This window comes from Colletotrichum acutatum (assembly GCF_030867785.1).
Source record: "Colletotrichum acutatum strain CBS 112980 chromosome Unknown BDZ83scaffold_306, whole genome shotgun sequence".
NCBI classification, from domain to species: Eukaryota; Fungi; Ascomycota; class Sordariomycetes; order Glomerellales; family Glomerellaceae; genus Colletotrichum; species Colletotrichum acutatum.
Genome location: NW_026849300.1, coordinates 1 through 16,765, shown reverse-complemented (window position 1 = coordinate 16,765; position 16,765 = coordinate 1). Strand labels below are relative to the sequence as shown.

Sequence of the window (16,765 nt, the reverse complement as noted above, 5' to 3'; positions counted from 1 at the left end):
TTAAATAAAAAAATTATGGATACGAAGAAAATATATAAGAACTATATAATAACTTTTAGAACGCTTAATAGTTCTTTAGTAATTATAAAAAAACGACTAGGCCTTAAAAGGCTCGTTTATAGCTAAAAGCTCTAAATCTATAAAACTAATATTAAAAAAAGATTAATTAGTTTTATTTAGAGCACCCTAAGTAGCTAAATCTTTTATAATACGTATTTCTTACGCTTTTAAAAACCTTTTTTCGGCCTCCTATTCTTTAATAAACTATATTCTATAATAAATAAAATCCGAACTACGCTTTTTTAAAAACCTTTTCTATTTCTTTAAATAAGATAAACGACCTAAAATAATTACTAACTAAGTCTATAATACCTCTAAAGCTTTTTTAGCCTTTTACTTTTTATATTCTACCTTTTTTTATTTTTTAAAATAACGATTTACTATAATAAATTAGTATTATAAATAATAAATAAAATAAAAACTTATAAACGTTCGCTATATTATTACTATTATAATTCGTTAAACTATAAGTAACGCACTTACTATAACGTTTTAAATTAAATAAATCTATTTTATATACGCAATTATATTAAAAATAAAAAGAATATAGTATTACGTTATAACCTTTATACTCTATAAAAATATTAAAAGCTTAACGATTATATTTAATTTTATTATAATAAGTTTTACGAAAATTAAATTTTTAAATACGACTTAATATAGTATTAGGATATTATAAAAATAAAATTTAACGGACCCTAACCTAGGTTACGACTATTTATTTATAGGTCTATAGAACTAGATTTTTAAAAAAAGAAGCTAATATTATAATTTAATATATATAACTAACCTAAAAACTAGCTTACCGGCTATAGTAACTAGGCGTATTATATATATAAATAAAATAGGGATACGACTACTCTTTATAAAACGAAAGAACTATAAATAAGTTATGTAATAATAAAATAAAATAAAGATTATTCTAAATTAAAATAATTTAATATAACTTAGGGGCTAAACGATTATTATAGATTAGATTAATCGGGAATAACTTAAAAAATAAAAAATATATTTAAAAATAAGATTTATATATAATATAGATTTAAGCCGGGCTTAAAAATAGACTTTTTATAACTTTTTTAATAATTAATTTAGTATTAGATCTTACGATCGTTTTTAATTATTTTTATTAAAAACCCTTTTTAATAAAACTATAATTAATTACTAAAGCTTTATTTACTTTACGATTTATAGATATAGCTTTAAAAAAGTTATTTATAACTATAATACTGTTTATTTAGCTTTCGTAGCCTTAACTTTTATTAATATATTTACTACGACTAGCTAGCCGTAATATAAAGGTAAGTAACTTCTTAGGCTGCCTCTAACCTTTATAGCTAACCTTTATAATTAACCTTTTTAGCTATTATTATTATATAAAGAGTAGCTTATTTATCCCGAATTATATAACGGTTTTCGTATCGAAATTATTATATTAAGTTAAATACGTATTTAGGGTATATTATACGTATTATATTATTAAAAAGTATACTATATTATATAATTTCTTTTAAAAGCTTAATCCCGTTAAAGTCGATCTTTTATACTTATAAAGCCGGAAAAAAACTACTATATATATTAAAAGAAAAGTTTAGTATATATAGTTTAACGTAGTAAGTAAATATATTCTTATAAAAGAATATTAATAAAAGTATATTTTTAAGGAAGTAAGAATTTAAAAAGGAAGAAATAGTTATATATATAAAGAAAATATATAAGTAAAGAGAATAATATAGTTAAATTATTATATAAGAAGTTACTTACTTAACGAAAGGTCTAAGTAAGTAGAAAAACTACCTATTTTTAAACATAAAAACCATTTATTAGAATACTTAACTACTTATTAATTCTGATATAATTAATAAATGTATACGTAAGTAATCGCGTAATTTTAGTGCGGAATATCTCTTCGTGAGTAATCTAGCTTATTATATTATTTTTTAGTACTTTTTATTGTTTATATAAGCTTATATAAGCAGAATTGTTTATATAATTGATATAAATAATAATTTATAAAAATTATAAATTGATATAATATATAATATGCTTACGTAATATGTAGAATAAGGTAAACAATAAGGTAAACAAATTTACTTTTATAACAAAAACTAAGTATATTACGCTTTATACCTAACTACTTACTATGAAAAGCTTATAAAGAGTAATTTATATTATTTATATTCAAAAGTAGTTTAATTTAAAAACAAATAAGTTAAATATATAAGAATCTAAATAGTAATTAACTGTAGTATAAAAAGCTATTTTTTTAAAAAAAAGATTTAGACTATTATAAAGTTTTTATTATATAATCTTTTTATAATAATTAAAATATAAAAATAGTATATATAGTATTAAAAAGTCAGTTTTAGACTTTTTTTGATTATATTTTTACTATATAATTAATCCGTAGTTATGAACTTTATAGGAAAGATAGTTAAAAAGATAAAAAAAAATTAAAAAATTAGCCTATTAAAATAGTGAGAGTATTTATTGATACTATATATGAATACTATATAAATAATATCGAGAATCGCCCGAGTAGCTAGTAAAGACAGAACTTTAAAACAAATATTTACTATATAAATCTAAAAATTAATAAAATAGTTATTAGTAGGAGTGGTATAGTAAAAATGCTAGTGGTTAGAGAAATGGTAGGTGTATTAAAACTAATGGGTCCCTACTGTACCAGATTGGTGGAACTGGGTTGTTATTGGAGCTAGTTACCGACTCAGCAGTGCTTTTCGGTGGATTGCTTATTTCCCTGGATTCTGGGGTTCCAGAATTATCTTGTCTACTGGGTCGTGTGGAATTATTTCCGACATGACTCTGGATTTATCGTGGGCTGGTAACTCGCGGGAAATATTGCTGCAGAGCTGCATGCATCGGCAACCAGTTTCCGAGGTCTTTGATCCTGGGGACATTGTCTTCGCTATCACTCACTTTGAGAGTATAAGTTCTAACTTTTTCACAGGATGTATTGAGTGAATGCTGCCGTGATTTGAACTTACCGTTGTATTGTTTACGCAATTGACTACCTGCATCGGCGCCTTCTATAGTAGTTGCTCGAGACCAAAGACCTGGCCGACTAGCAAGGAAGTCATGAAAAGCCTTGACAACGCGCAGTCAGAACTGTCCCACCGGAAGCATGCCAAACGTCAAAATAGAGCGACTTACACAGGGCATAATCTTGGCATCGGAAACTTACACTTGCCCTTATATTGATAACCTCCCCCGATTGAGGCATGTGTTCCCGCCATTCAGGATGGCACATGGCATTTGGTGGATTGAGAGCTGAGACTTCTGCAAAATCGCCGCCTTTAAGTGGAAGTTCATCGTGAAAAAGTGAAGTAAAGAGTAATTGCCAATCCATCTGTGTCACTACGAACAATGCGCTACCTTACTTAAGTGAGGCAAGGTGGTATACATCCCTGCGACTTCTGCAGTGCTGCCTAAAATGGCCTACCCCCGCTCCATACATTGGCAAGCCTATCTTTCTGTGCTTGTTTGACCGCTTGCTTTGGGTACACGCCTAACAAAACGCCAGTTCTCATGGTCCAGGGCATCATGGCTCTGAGCACATTTCCCTGCTTCTTGTCTCTTCCATTCGAGATTCGGCGAGAGATCTACTGGCTTGCGACCCTGCCACGCATCGTGAATGTTGAGGAAAAGACAGATATCGGCTTTGACGAGTTCAGAGAGATTGTGAATACACATCCGGTGCAGCTCCAGGTCCACTCTGATATCGAGTTCTTCAGCGTCAATTGGGCTGCTGAAATCCAAAGGCGCATACGAGATGGACGTAGCCACCGCCAGACGACCTTAGAGGAGCACGGCTTCACTGGCAGCAAACCCATCCCGCAACCCTGGATTCCGTCCGCTCAGTGTCCAGAAATACCCCTTGCATGGTTGGCCAACGAACCAAAGGTCGCGTGGGAGCTCATAAGGGAGGGCTACTTATACAGCAAGGCCCCGATACCACCGTTGCTACACACATGCGCCGAGTCTCGCGGCGTGCTTATACGGGATGGCTACCGCCTGGCCTTTGCGACGCGGACAGCCGAACCACGAACGTGGTTCCACTTTGATAGGGATACTCTCTTCCTCCCGCAAGCCGCCTACGAGGAAGAGGACCGTCCCGAGTTGCTGAGCGGGGGCCCGTGGGACGTGGGCCAGTTCACGGCGGCGGATCTGCGACAGGTGCACAGGCTGGCGCTGGAGGGTTCGGCGGCTGTGCTGTATGGCGCGGATAGAGCGGCGCCATGGCAGAGCGTACCAGCGACCGCGTCGGTGGCCGTCTCTTTACTGCTGAGGCTGTTGGGGTCTGTGGAGGAACTTTGGTTTGTGGAGTGGACGCGGCGTGATGTGGAGCATTGGGGCGTGTTTGAACCCTGCTTGACGCCACTGCGGCGGAGTTGGGAGGTTCCGCCGATGGTGGAGGGGAGTGCTGTTGATGTGGCCAGGAGAAGTGGTGATTTTGTGGCGGTGAATGTTGAGCTTGTTGATATGACTGGGCCGAGTTGCTTGTGTGACGGCGCGCTTGGGGGTCAGTTTCTTCGGTCAGGGTTTGGGGCGTTGCATTTTGTGAGATTTATGGAGGACCGCCGAGAATCCGGGGCTGGGGCCGGGACCGAGTCGGAGGCGGCATCTTATAGTGGGTATCTGCGACGGCTTCGACAGGTATTTCTCGAGCGTCAGATGGCTGGGATTCTTGCCAAGGAGCATCACCGCGAAGAGGTGCAAATGATGGACGATGGCATTGATACGGGGTGTTGGAAGATACCAGAGACAAAGCTTGTTCACGTCCTGCCGCGAAATATGGTCCAGTATATCTACGAGGAGCGCCAAAGTGTCGTGGCGGGGTTGAAAGCATTGCAGACGGAATGGGCTTATTTGACGAAGCAGGAGGTTTGCTCAGTGGGCATGGGCGGTGAAGCTCTACGTGTAAATTCTTCTGTTTCCGAAAGGCAAGCATTCGAGGACAAACACTGGCCTCCAAATGGCTGCCCGCACGAGGATTGTCAAGGAACATGTTATTTCAGGAGCGTGGAGGATAGAATCAAGAAGTGGTGGGTGCAGCATGGGCCAAGTCTGTGACGCTCCTGGCGAGTTCACTTACATGAATCCCGTAGTACGTATAAAAGCAGGCACAAAGAAGGGAGACTATCTTGAGTGCAACTGTAGAATTGGTGCGCCAAATGGAACTTGCTGAACCTTTGTCACTCTGACGAAGTCTGCGACATGCAGAGCGCGTACATTAAAGAGGCTTCTCAGACTCTATCCTCAGGTATTGACCACACCCACCTTCGACAGTCAATACACAGTCAGGGCACGAGTTTAATAATTCTAAACCCTTCTCGAAGAGGAAAGCTTAGCTTAATACTAGACTCTACGTGGCTCCATATCCCCGCGTCTTGGTGGTTCGTGACCCAACTGTCGAGCTCGGGACGCTTTGCATATAAGAGCTCAAACAGCCTCGCAATTCTGTTCTGCTGCAGAGCCCCCATTGAGTTTCTTGGCATGCGCTGTGCGGCAGTCTGTGGGTCAAAACGGGCGAGACGGATTTTGCCTTTCCAGCTTTAAGACCCCAACCTTTCGGATCGCTGTGTTGTCCGCCATTAGGGGAAAGTCTATTACATCACTTGGACCTGCCTTCTAGTAAACCAATTGAGAAGCTGGCCAGACTCAAGTTGCGTGAACAGTGAGATGGGTATATTGGTCGCAGAAGCCGCGCCAAATCACAAGTGTCAAAGCGGCACTTCTAGCTAAATGTTGGACGGCAAGGCGGTCCATCGATTCAACCGCTCATCGGACGACGACAGTGTTCCAAAGTTCATGCGGCCCACCACGTTGGGGAGTCTAGTGCCTGTTCAATAGCTTCGGTTAAAGACAAAGAGGCATTTTCGAGAGCAAAGAGGGAAAGAAGCCAAATAGTTAATGATTCCAACAAATAGCCAAGGAGCATGAGAAGAAACCTGAGACTGAATCCGAACCAAGCAATAAGACCCATTGAGAAATCGGCAGATACTCGGCAGAGGCCGTTGTCGTGGAAATAACGGCGTGGCGTTCGGGGAGGTTACCTAGGTAGTCTACACATGAAGCGTAAGATGACATGTCCATAATTGACCTGGCGGGCTGAGAGATGGCCAGGGAATCCATGACACCAGCTCCCGCCGCAGGCAGGTTGACTTCGTTGGGGGAGGTGGGAGATCCCCCTCTGTCTCGCACCTCAGATCGACCTTAATCTGACTTCGCCTTCCCACCTGTACTACCGCACCCAAGGTACCCCACCATCTTTGACTAGATGAGGAAAGACTGAGGTCATCCCGAGGTCTACCGTGCTTCAAACCCCCAGCTAGGACCAGGTGCCGAAAACTTGTGTGCTCATGTGCCGTGTTCGCTTGCGAAATATCAACTCCAAATGCAGCACATGGGCAGGTTTCCGGAACCGCTCTTGGGGATTTGATTGGCTTCCAAGATATCCTTGGCCGACACCCTAGATCGACAACGCATGGACTCAGGAGACCGTACTCATTTCGGAGGTCCATTTCTCGACGGAAGGCCGCTACAATGGCCGTCGGCAAGGAGACAAAATAGGCATCGCCAAGCTTGGGGCGCATGTTTGCCATGACTTGAGCTGGCCCGGGTTCCGCCTTGTTTGTGGGGCTTACCAGAGCAGAGAAAGGTTGTCGATGCAATCACCTTGAAAAGCTCACCTGTTTCAGCGGTCGAGATGAGTAAGATCTGGGCTGTCATAAATCTAGCTTTGGGGTGGGAGGCTTCCCAAGACGGGGATGGCTAGACGACGTGGCAGCCCCTTGGCGGGATGACGACGGGGAACAGTCGTAGTCGCGTAGCTTATTCGCTTCCTTCCCCCTCCCTGTATTATTGTAAGTCGGTTCACGCAAATGACATGGATGTGCTACTGGCTTCCGACGGCACTTGGCCGCTTGGCGGCCGTCTTTATTAGACAGAAGGGGCTGCCGTTGGTTTTCCATCCACGAAACTTCCCACGAATCTTCCCACACTCAATCACCATAGCATATTGACGTTTGTCGATGAAAGGTCGTAGTTGGAGCCCTATCGGGGCTCGCCGGAGGGGGCTGAAGTCGTTCACCGCACGGATGACACTTCGGCTTCTGGCAATTGCTTCCGTCGTTGTCATGTATCATTTATTGGACCTTCATTTCCGCTATCGAGAGGATATGAGAGTCAAATATCTCCCGACGCAGTTCGACTCCCTTTCGGATTATGACGAGGCCATCCTTTCAAGCACCAGATGGGAAGTCGATTCCGATACCGCAAGTTCTGGACGTGGCATCTTACTCGACAACCGGCGCCATTGGAAGAAGCTTGGAAAAGGCAGGGAGGGTGAAACATTCACATTCAACAATACTGTCATCAAAGTCTACAACGAGGAAACCAGTCCTTTTCGGAATTGCATTCAAGGCACAGATGCGTCTGCGAGAAGATGGCCCACAGAGATACCTGCGAGTCTGATCATGGGCGGACGCAATGACGGCTCGAAATTACTGGACGATGAGCGATACAGAGAGCACTTCGTCCCTGTCAAAGACTACTTTTTGGCTGCTACGGAACCGTTGGGGACACCGAGATGGCACTTCGTCTCTCCGTTCCTCAAGTCAGGCACCCTTAAACACTTGGCGAAGAAGCTGCGTAAATCTAGCAACCGGCACTCATATCGTGAGCTCGATCAAATGTTCAGGCCATCTTTCGAGTCGCTCCTCTCAGCACTCGATAGCTTGCACATGGCGCACGACCTGTGTCACGACGACGTCAAGCTAGAAAACATCTTCGTGGCATCCGAGCATGATCCTAGAAAGTGGAAAATCGGCGACCTTGGCAACGCGCGCGAGCCCGATCACCCATATCACTATACGCCGCTGTGGGTTGCGGACACGCCTCAGCTTCGCGACTGTCGCGCCAACGATGCGCTGCGCCTGACGAAGGCGTACTTCCAATTCCTTCGCGCCTCGAGCGGGAACCCCGACGCGTTTGACGAAGCCTTGATCGGCGGTGTTGATACACTGAGCAGATTCTACTGGGTAGTCGCCCGCTCCCTGACGCCGGTCTCGGCGGCGCAGATTTGGCAGCTCTCGGCTGTTTACCCACCCCAATTGGTTGGTGATAAAACGCCGTGGATGACGATGCAGCCTACACAAGTTGGGTTTTCTCGCGGCTGGGCGCCAACGGCCGAGGCCTTACTTGGTTGGAAGGGGTCCTTGAGAAGTGCCGTGAAAAAGGAGCTGAGGGTTGGAGCCAAGGAGAGCATGGGCAGACTTTTCGGATTGACCCGACTTTTGGGAATCCCAGTTGAAGCTTGTCAGGCTACCTGAGGCCTCGGAATTGAGCCTCAGGAATGGATTGAGGAGTTTGAAAAGGCTTAATATTAAGAAGAGGCCAGAGTCATCGTAGATACCCATCGTTGCGGAGAACAGAGATACGCAAACGCACAATTCCTTTTCTTCCATGAGCCTAAAATAGGGGATGTCTACATCGAAGACTACTGTGATAGAGAAAAAGGGCCTCAATTGAGTGCCAGGGAAACTTTCGTCAACTACTAAACAACTATCGAGAACTTTCTTCTTAGGCATGCTGTTCGGTATACCTCGTTCTAGAGGTGATTGGCCCACTTTTCTTTGTAAAGCTTTGGAAAGGTCGGCCGAGATGACTGAAAACAGTAGCAAAGTGAACCTGGCAAGTCATCAATAATCAAAGCCTCTAGACCCAATTCACATGGACTCGTAGTGCTTAGTTAGGTCAATAGGCGTTGGGGCCGGGGCTCGGGTCCGTCGAACCTTTCAATGTAAGTAAATGGATGGATGGGTCCCCTTCTCCCCACTTGTTCTTCTGGTTTGGGGGAGCTCGGCCGACGACTCAAGTATTCGATGACCCACTCGGTCGAAGCTGAGTCTCGCAATGTTATAAAAATGAGCCTCTGATCTTCCAGGAGGACTGGAAATTGCTAACGGAAACCGCAACTTCATGGCTCTTTCATTTCAGATGAGCCACGTTGATCTTACCTGACTTTCGGCTTCCATACCAAGCACAGACACGAAGGCTCAGCTTGACGACACCACAATGTCTTCCTTGGGCGGCCGAAAGAAAACACCGCTCGATGCTATCGTCCAGGGCAGCACTATGCAAGCAATGCCCACATTTTCCAACGTTGCCGACAAGCGCGCCTTCATGCTGGATCACATGGCACATGCCTTCCAATGTTTTTGCGCGTAGAGGCTACAGCGAGGGCATGGCCGGGCATATTTCCCTTCGGGATCCAGAGTTCCCCGACAGATTCTGGCTTAATCCGTAAGAAGACTCTTCCATTGAATTCTCAAGATATAATTGCAAGGCTGATCTATCTTTACAGCCTCGGCGTTCACTTTGCGTTGCGAACCCCTGACGACATGGCCTTGGTGAACGAAAAGGGAGAAGTCATTGGAGGAAACACATCGCGTCCAGTAAACGCGGCAGGATTTCTCATTCACTCTGCGATCCACAGGGCAAGGCCTGATGTTGTTGCCGCGTGCCACTGTCACTCCAGATTCGGAAAAGCTTGGTCAGCATTTGGGCGCCCCTTTGAGATGTTGAATGGAGACACCGCCATGTTTTATGGAGATGCTCAAGCTGTGCTCACCAGCTATGGTGGTCTGGTCTTTGAAGAAAGCTTGAGTGACCCTGTGGCATCGGCTTTGGGTCTAAATGGAAGAGGGTTGATCATGCAAAACCACGGCTTGCTCACCGTCGGCCAGAGTGTTGACGAGGCCGCCTATCTCTTCACACTGATGGAGCGCTGTTGTGAAATACAGCTACTAGTTGAAGCAGCTGCAAAGGACGGCCTCGAAAAGAAATGCATCGATGATGCTACAGCTAAGCACACCTTCGAGACAAGTAGTGATTCGGTGAGTGAAAATACCCTCCTGAAAAACCAAACGTTTATCTGTTAACTATTTTGCACTAGGATTCGCTGTACTGCGAGTTTCAGCCCGAGGTCCAGCACGAGATATTGTTGCGAGGCCTCAAGCTTGGATTAGGAAGCTACAGAGAGTAAGCGACTAGATCGAATCTTAAGAAGGAGGTTTGAGTACACAGAGACGAAGAGGCCAGGTTTTGAGATTAGGTACTATGACAAAATGAGACAGGTGTTTGATGATCTCATCACTTCTCTCCAGCTTTGATCGAACTTGTCTAACCCCATCCTTGATTCCCACACGCAAGGAAGAAACTCCGATGCAGCTCTAAAGTTACCAGTGCCGCTCTTTTGGGCAATTCGTGAGAGAAATTGAGCTATTTGTTGTCTCGAAGAGATTCCTTCAGCTTCACATCCAGCGATAAAGGCAGCCCAGCACACCCCCGCTGCAGCCAAGTTCCCGCGCTCTTCAACGCCTTTCTCGTAATCGAGAAGATGTCTCAACGCCTTCTCGACAAGATGCTGAACTGAAGTTGGGTTGACATGGCGGATTTCTCGATAGAAGTATATTTCCACTGCTGCATGGACTGCTTCTCTCGCATTATCGAAGGCAGCTTCTCGCTGATTTCCCACATCTTGCCTCGGATGTGGGGCATTTGTGGCGTGACCTTCGAAAGTCCATATGCAAAGGTCATGCTCCAGTGTTCGAATGATGTCGACGATTCCAGGAGTCTCAAGTTCGGTCAAAGCATCGCCAAGTATGTTTATCAGATGGGTTGTACGTGATATGAGACTGACAAGCGACTCAGGGAGTCCGAAAATAGTCTCGAACGTCGAGGCCGTACATTGGATCTGTTGTTGAGTCTCCTTGGTGTGTGGGGCATTGAGTGCGTTTGAGTCCACAAGTCTGGAGTCGTGATTCTCCATGAATACCCTAGTTCTTAAAGATGGAAACTTGGCATTAAATTGTGCATTTGGAATGTCGCCGACACGGGAAGCTGGTAGGCGTGAGCCAGGACTGGTGCAAACGTCAGGCCTCTTCATCTCTGGGTAGATATGTGTCGATATCGAAGCATGCTGCGGAGCATTGTTGCCTCTCGGCTTTGAAGGGGTCCGATCGCACTTGGCTCTTCCGAAAGGCGCTCAGCTGCGAGAAGGAATGCTCTCGCTTCGTTGAACTTGCCGCTCATGACCTTGATTACGTTAGTTCCAGCGCTAGGAACGGTAGAAATTCGAAACACACTGATATTGTGTTCATGCTCATCGTCGCCATCATAAGCTCGTTCACTTGGCTCGGCCACAAGTCTTCTGCACAAGACAGACTACCGAGCGATAATTTCTCCTTGGCAGTTTGAGAAAACTCTGCGGCTACAAGACCCCAGAAACCGGCAACCTCCTTGTTGGTCTCAGAAGATGCCTCGAGGTTATATGCACAGACCGATAAGATACCATACAGCAAAGATGTTTTTACGGGGTCTGTACTGCCCCAGATGCTAATCTCTGATACAGCCTGCAAGGCGCTGGGCAGGTGCAGAACTTTCCAGGGTGGATAGCGGTTGCACTTTGGAGTGAAAGAATCCAGCATATTTGATCTGTAGTGATCAAGTAAGAAGAATGTCGTTTCCGGTAGGGAGCTAGTAAAAGTACTCGGACCTGTCGGAATGAAGTCGAAATCGTGTACCAAAGGGAAGACCGCGGCGTTGACTATTGTAGCGATTTCAGGTGAATGTACTCCTGAGCCAGGAATCAACTCCTGGAGAGGATCATTGGCTTCGGATCCCAAGACAAGTGACTCGTTCACATGCTCCATTGTATCTGGCTGTAGTGTAGTCTGGCCACTGACTTTAACTTCTTCCACTGTGACTCGGTAAGCTGGTGATTATCAAGGAAACCACCAACAAGAGATATTTCATGACTCTCAATGACTATCCTTTACAACAATACGCACCATGATCGAGAAGGCTGGCGTCTGAGTTCAGGCTGGAGTCGAAGTCCTTGGGCATATGAACCCAATTGTTGGACTGAGAATTTCTAGGAACAATAACAGAGAAGAGTCCAATAGAAGACGTTATGGGGCTTTCTTCATTGGATATTACTTCGAGTTGATGGCAAATCATATCGACTTCGATACCATCTCTTGTGTTTTGAATAAGCTCGGATGTGGCAATTAGTTCCTCAACTAATCACGTTAGCTAATCGCTCACGTGGTGACTATAATGATATATGCTGATAGAGATGACTTGATGGTGAATAGTCGCATCGGCACTATGTAGAGTTTGTACGAGTGAAGATCCAAATGTCCGATTTCACCTCATGTAGATCATGAGTCAGGTATGTTTACGAACCTGTGAAATAATTTTGTCTGTTTCGATGTGAAATGTTTTCCTGCAGCGAGCTTATGTTCCAAGGTGAGATATCACTTCCCACACTGGGCTGATGAGGGTCTGACCAAGTCAGCATCCTTTCAGGTCTCACCCTCTGGCATACCAAGCCTAGACGAGTGCACGCTGAGCACGTAGGGAGACCTGCGTCACAGCGCACCTTTCGTCTCCGACATGTTAAGCACTTTGCCATTGCGTTCTAGCAAGTGAACAGAACTTGATCCCGACAATGACATGGTATCATCGAATGTGCTGAAGACAACAGGACTGTTTTTCACCCAAGGCTATCTTAGACTAACATATTTTGGCGGCAGATTGTGCATGACCCACATGAAAATGACTCATCGAACTTAAATCTTAAATCAGTTGCTGAAAGGACAAAGTACCTTCATTCAAACAAATTAGTTCAAGGAACTGATTGTTCATGAATATGGAACAAGAGGATTGGTCTTAGGGTCTTTACCTTCGAATAGCAACCCTGACATCCTTGGTGGATAGCTGATTGGTAGGTAAGTGACGAAAGCTCCGGATATCTTCGGGTTCCACAAGCTACCACTGACCATTCGACATTCTGGATCTGGACTTACTTTTGCCAAAGGAGAGTTAAGGTTTCAAGGCTAATGAAAGCTGTGGAGCACAAGCCTCCTCGGAGTAGGTGGTGTTTTGCCACGGGCTGCTTATCGTATAACAGGTGCGTTTAGGTAGTTTAAAGGTATGCCACACAACAGAATATTCCATCAAGTGCCAAAGGGCGTCAACACATACATAATTATCCTTGGAAGAATCAAGAATCAAGAACAAATCAAATATTAATCCAAATCTTTCCCCTCTCAATCGCCCGAATAGCTTCGCAGTGAAGCCGATTGGAGACAGACTGGAGAAGGATATATTGCCGCCAGCTAGCAATTGACATAGAAACAATGCCCCAGTGCTCTTTAAAGGAGCTAACATGTAAGTATGTAATCATCTGCAGGATGCTGGGCGCTTCTGCGTGCCTGTATCTGCAGTAGAGGACACCCAGAAATTCTAGCCCACTGGTTACAACTTTCTGCTTAATCAAGGTTTCACAACTACCCACAGTGCCATTTCTACATAGCATTATGAAGATCCTCGCTTTATAAAACGGCCCTGCCGAAGGCTGGGCTTTGCTTATTAAGCTCGGCATAACCTAGTCGTAAGGGATTCTAATCACGATTGAAAGCAGCTCGGTAGAAGCTGCGACAGATAAGTGGCCACTTACCTACCATTCAAGGTTTGGTCAAAGCCCTTTGAATACCTTATTTCCCACTCGAGTGGCCGTGTGTACAATCACCCGTGCTTGGAACAGGTTTGATGATCACATGGACCTCAGCGGTCAGTGACAGAGTAGACCATCAAACTCAGTGCTCGCTGATTCAGGACTCTCAATCCGCCGTTGCGCATGCAAATGGGTCAATGCTAACACATTGCAGTTGTGGCAATGGAGATGACGATCATTTCCTCTCGGAAGCAGCTATAAACGGAGAAGATGACCACACGACCAGTCTAGGTGCGAGGAAGATAAAGAAACAGTCGTGCGATGGGGCTTCGGGGATGGAAGTTCAAGAAATCGTGCTCCCGAGGCTTGCGGGCAATGAGGGCCCTATCGCTGGTTCGTTCCATTATCCACAGACTGGCAAAAAACTATTGATCGTTGGGAAACTCCCTCCGAAGCTAGTCAGCGGAAGGTCCCAATGCGTCAACGCCAACGTTGAATGGAGTCACGATGGCTGTTGAAAGAGAGTAAGTGCACCATGCCACAGCTTCGAAATTTCGCCTCCAACGGGCAGAAACCTTGGCGTCGCCGTCGTGATGAGGGTCCACGTCTGATGTTTTGGGTGCTTATCTGCACCAAATGATAATTACCTGCAGAAATAATTTAGTCTTGGTGTTTGACTCAATGCGGGTCTGTAGGGCTGTGACAGGTGTCTTTCATGACTCGCGCTCACGATCGTTTCAATGTTCTTCGCAGGCATGGCAGGGCCCGCCAAGGATAGTCAGCGAAGCTTTGCTGGGTTGCGCCATCTACCGCGAAGTCTTAGTTAGCGGAACTAGCTAGATCATGATCTTTACTCCTCCTGATGTTGAAACTCCAGCTGCGAGTGAAGGAGGGCATCCAAGTCGCTGGACGTCGTGTCAGTAGGATTGGGTCGTTCAAGATAAAGTAACTAGCTGATGGCCTGTTCTGACTGGCTAACGCGAATGTCACCGAGCGTATCGTCTACGCCTGGCCAGGGTCTGAGCTATCGACGGTCCCTGAACCGAGCTGCAGCGAGTCCAGTAATGAGGAGGATCGCAGGCCGGGTATGCTTTTCGCTGCGCTTGGAGCACCAGACAATTGTAGTCCACTGGACTCGTGAGGAGTCAAAATTTAATGTTGGGACGCACGGGTAGAGGGAGAATTTCTACTAAAGACCAGGGGGAGTCGAAGACTTGCGCAGATCATGCGATTTCTTGGGGATCGCTGGTCCGCTGCAGGCTATCCGTCCAGCAACACGGACCAGATTGTCGATGGGAACTCAGAAGCGACATGATTCAAGGTCTGCAGATGGCCCAGGCATTTCCACGTCTCCTCGTACGTCCCTTCGTACGCGGCTGTGATTTCGATCGAACGGACAAAGGCTCGTACAATGCAATGCCGTCGCATCGTCAGCATACTCCTCATCGTCGCCTTCGACATGAAACGCTTTGGCCTCCTGAGAAGAAGCTTCAAGGATCAGGGGCCTGCTGCGCGTAAGTATGCAGGGAGAGCTTCAAAAAGAGGGGCTGGGCGAAGAGTGCCTGTCCTTGCTCGATGTGGAACCAAGATTGGTTGCTCACCAACACCTTAGCCGACTCGCCGCCATTGACGTCTCAAATTCTGTTCAGCCTGATTCCTCGCCTTTTTAGTGGCGCAACCGCTCATCAACCAGTACCATTTCTTACCGTTTGTACTAACAAGCGACAACAAAAGGACTTGTCTGGTCCGCAGTGACATGCCACCCTAGCTACCAATATCGAATCGCGATCGGGGTTCGTTCTCCCGCAAGATTGAGGTGTCCATTCGCACTAGTTTAGAGCAAAAGCCACTTCTTTTCTTACACTACAACGGTGGATATCCTGAGTGACGTTGCGATCGGTGCTTTATGGTCACGAACGAGACCGAGCATCTCTCGTTGTAGCCAGGGGAAACCCAAAGTCAATGGGCACTGGGGACTGGGAATCCGAATCAACCGGAATGCCTATCCTTGGAAACCCCTGATGCCGCTGAACCTAAAGACATAACATATCAGATCACTCGGAGCAAAGCACCTAGTCCAAGCCAAGGCGCCCTTCGCTCCAGCTGCAGCGGAAGATATCCATGGAAGGGGGATGCCGCAAGGGTGGTGTTTGAAGATGCAAGTTGGAGTGATGGTGGCTCGAATAAATCATCTGCCGTTCTTTCGCCTATAATCCCAAACCGCCTCAATTCTCTCGAGCCTATCTCCTTTGGGCATCATCAGGCCGTCAAAAAGTCAGTCCTCTGTCAATGGGGTCTAGTTTTTATGGTTTGCCAAAGCCGAGAGAGTTCGAACACCGGCCACCATATCAAACAACTTGTGCCTCGGGTCGCAGCCAAAGGCGAGATGAACGCTCCATCACACCATCTTCACCCGCTCTGCCGTCTGGTGCCGCGGTGAAGATTGCCGTTGCCCGGTCCCCTCCTTTATCCCGCTCCAGCAAGCCGCACTGCCTCGGCGTCCGTCTGGAACACGAAATGGAACAAGCGAAGACGGGGGTCAAAAATCAGCCACCACCCGTGTAGAAATGCCAACCAACTGTGCTACCGTGTAGACTAGCTTATTCCTCCAGCGCCATTGGGCCGTTTCCTGTCAGACCATGCCCGGCCTTAGTTAAACCTCCGTGAATTGCTGCAGGTCCCCTGGACGCTAGCCTCGGTGCAGAATCCCCCATTCCGGAAAGGCTTCAGCAACGACCATTTTCTTTCTCTTCCGAAAGCTCGCAAAAGCTCTGCCTGCACGCTAGACCTGCAGCCTCTCGCAGCCCGTTCATTACGGCTGGAGCGTGCAGCATCAAGGCGGGATCGATTTGCACGCACCTTGACAAGCCTGACAAGCCTGGAATAGACATTAGTATCCATGCAATACGCACGCGAGGGACACCAGTCGAAGCTCGCGTAAATTGTGAGGAGATTGAGATACCGTCATTCACCCAGCGATCTGATCCACGTCTCCCACCCTGGATGCGGCAGCGCGGCTTGTTGTCTGTGCTCGTGCATCATGGCCCCGTCCATCCCTTCAGCGTCGCATGCCGTCTGGGGCCCCTTTGAAGGTCCCACTTCTCATCTCATCTGGTTTTCATGCTTCTGGATGGGGTTTGAAAAGAGAGTTCGCCCTCC

At 45.9% G+C, this 16,765-nt stretch overlaps 6 protein-coding genes across 6 annotated transcripts; 4 read left to right on the top strand and 2 right to left on the bottom strand.

The window, feature by feature from the left end:
* Positions 1 to 3,474: 3,474 nt before the first annotated feature.
* On the top strand, positions 3,475 to 5,298 carry BDZ83DRAFT_645253 (uncharacterized protein). Its single transcript, XM_060509828.1, has one exon. The coding sequence runs from the start codon at positions 3,610 to 3,612 to the stop codon at positions 5,152 to 5,154; it is 1,545 nt and encodes a 514-aa protein (XP_060357159.1). The 5' UTR covers positions 3,475 to 3,609; the 3' UTR covers positions 5,155 to 5,298.
* A 1,817-nt stretch (positions 5,299 to 7,115) lies between these two features.
* On the top strand, positions 7,116 to 8,494 carry BDZ83DRAFT_773938 (uncharacterized protein; the record flags this gene model as incomplete). Its single annotated transcript, XM_060515410.1, has 2 exons — positions 7,116 to 8,071; positions 8,128 to 8,494. The coding sequence occupies 2 exons, from the start codon at positions 7,116 to 7,118 to the stop codon at positions 8,204 to 8,206; spliced, it is 1,035 nt and encodes a 344-aa protein (XP_060357158.1). The 3' UTR covers positions 8,207 to 8,494.
* On the top strand, positions 8,130 to 8,494 carry BDZ83DRAFT_645252 (uncharacterized protein). Its single transcript, XM_060509827.1, has one exon. It carries the CDS (start codon positions 8,220 to 8,222, stop codon positions 8,412 to 8,414), a length of 195 nt encoding a protein of 64 aa, XP_060357157.1. The 5' UTR covers positions 8,130 to 8,219; the 3' UTR covers positions 8,415 to 8,494.
* Positions 8,495 to 9,286: 792 nt separating this feature from the next.
* Positions 9,287 to 10,129, top strand: BDZ83DRAFT_759008 (class II aldolase/adducin N-terminal; the record flags this gene model as incomplete). The annotated part of the gene is made up of 3 exons (XM_060515122.1): positions 9,287 to 9,387; positions 9,449 to 9,980; positions 10,040 to 10,129. 3 exons carry the CDS (start codon positions 9,287 to 9,289, stop codon positions 10,127 to 10,129), a joined length of 723 nt encoding a protein of 240 aa, XP_060357156.1.
* Positions 10,130 to 10,169: 40 nt separating this feature from the next.
* On the bottom strand, positions 10,170 to 11,365 carry BDZ83DRAFT_253820 (fungal-specific transcription factor domain-containing protein). The gene is made up of 2 exons (XM_060501951.1): positions 11,232 to 11,365; positions 10,170 to 11,181 (listed from the first exon to the last, which is right to left on the bottom strand). Exon 2 carries the CDS (start codon positions 11,030 to 11,032, stop codon positions 10,202 to 10,204), a length of 831 nt encoding a protein of 276 aa, XP_060357155.1. The 5' UTR covers positions 11,033 to 11,181; positions 11,232 to 11,365; the 3' UTR covers positions 10,170 to 10,201.
* On the bottom strand, positions 10,902 to 12,820 carry BDZ83DRAFT_253804 (uncharacterized protein). Its single transcript, XM_060501950.1, has 6 exons — positions 12,700 to 12,820; positions 12,530 to 12,636; positions 12,334 to 12,432; positions 11,937 to 12,167; positions 11,232 to 11,845; positions 10,902 to 11,181 (listed from the first exon to the last, which is right to left on the bottom strand). Exons 2-6 carry the CDS (start codon positions 12,603 to 12,605, stop codon positions 11,029 to 11,031), a joined length of 1,173 nt encoding a protein of 390 aa, XP_060357154.1. The 5' UTR covers positions 12,606 to 12,636; positions 12,700 to 12,820; the 3' UTR covers positions 10,902 to 11,028.
* Positions 12,821 to 16,765: the final 3,945 nt, after the last annotated feature.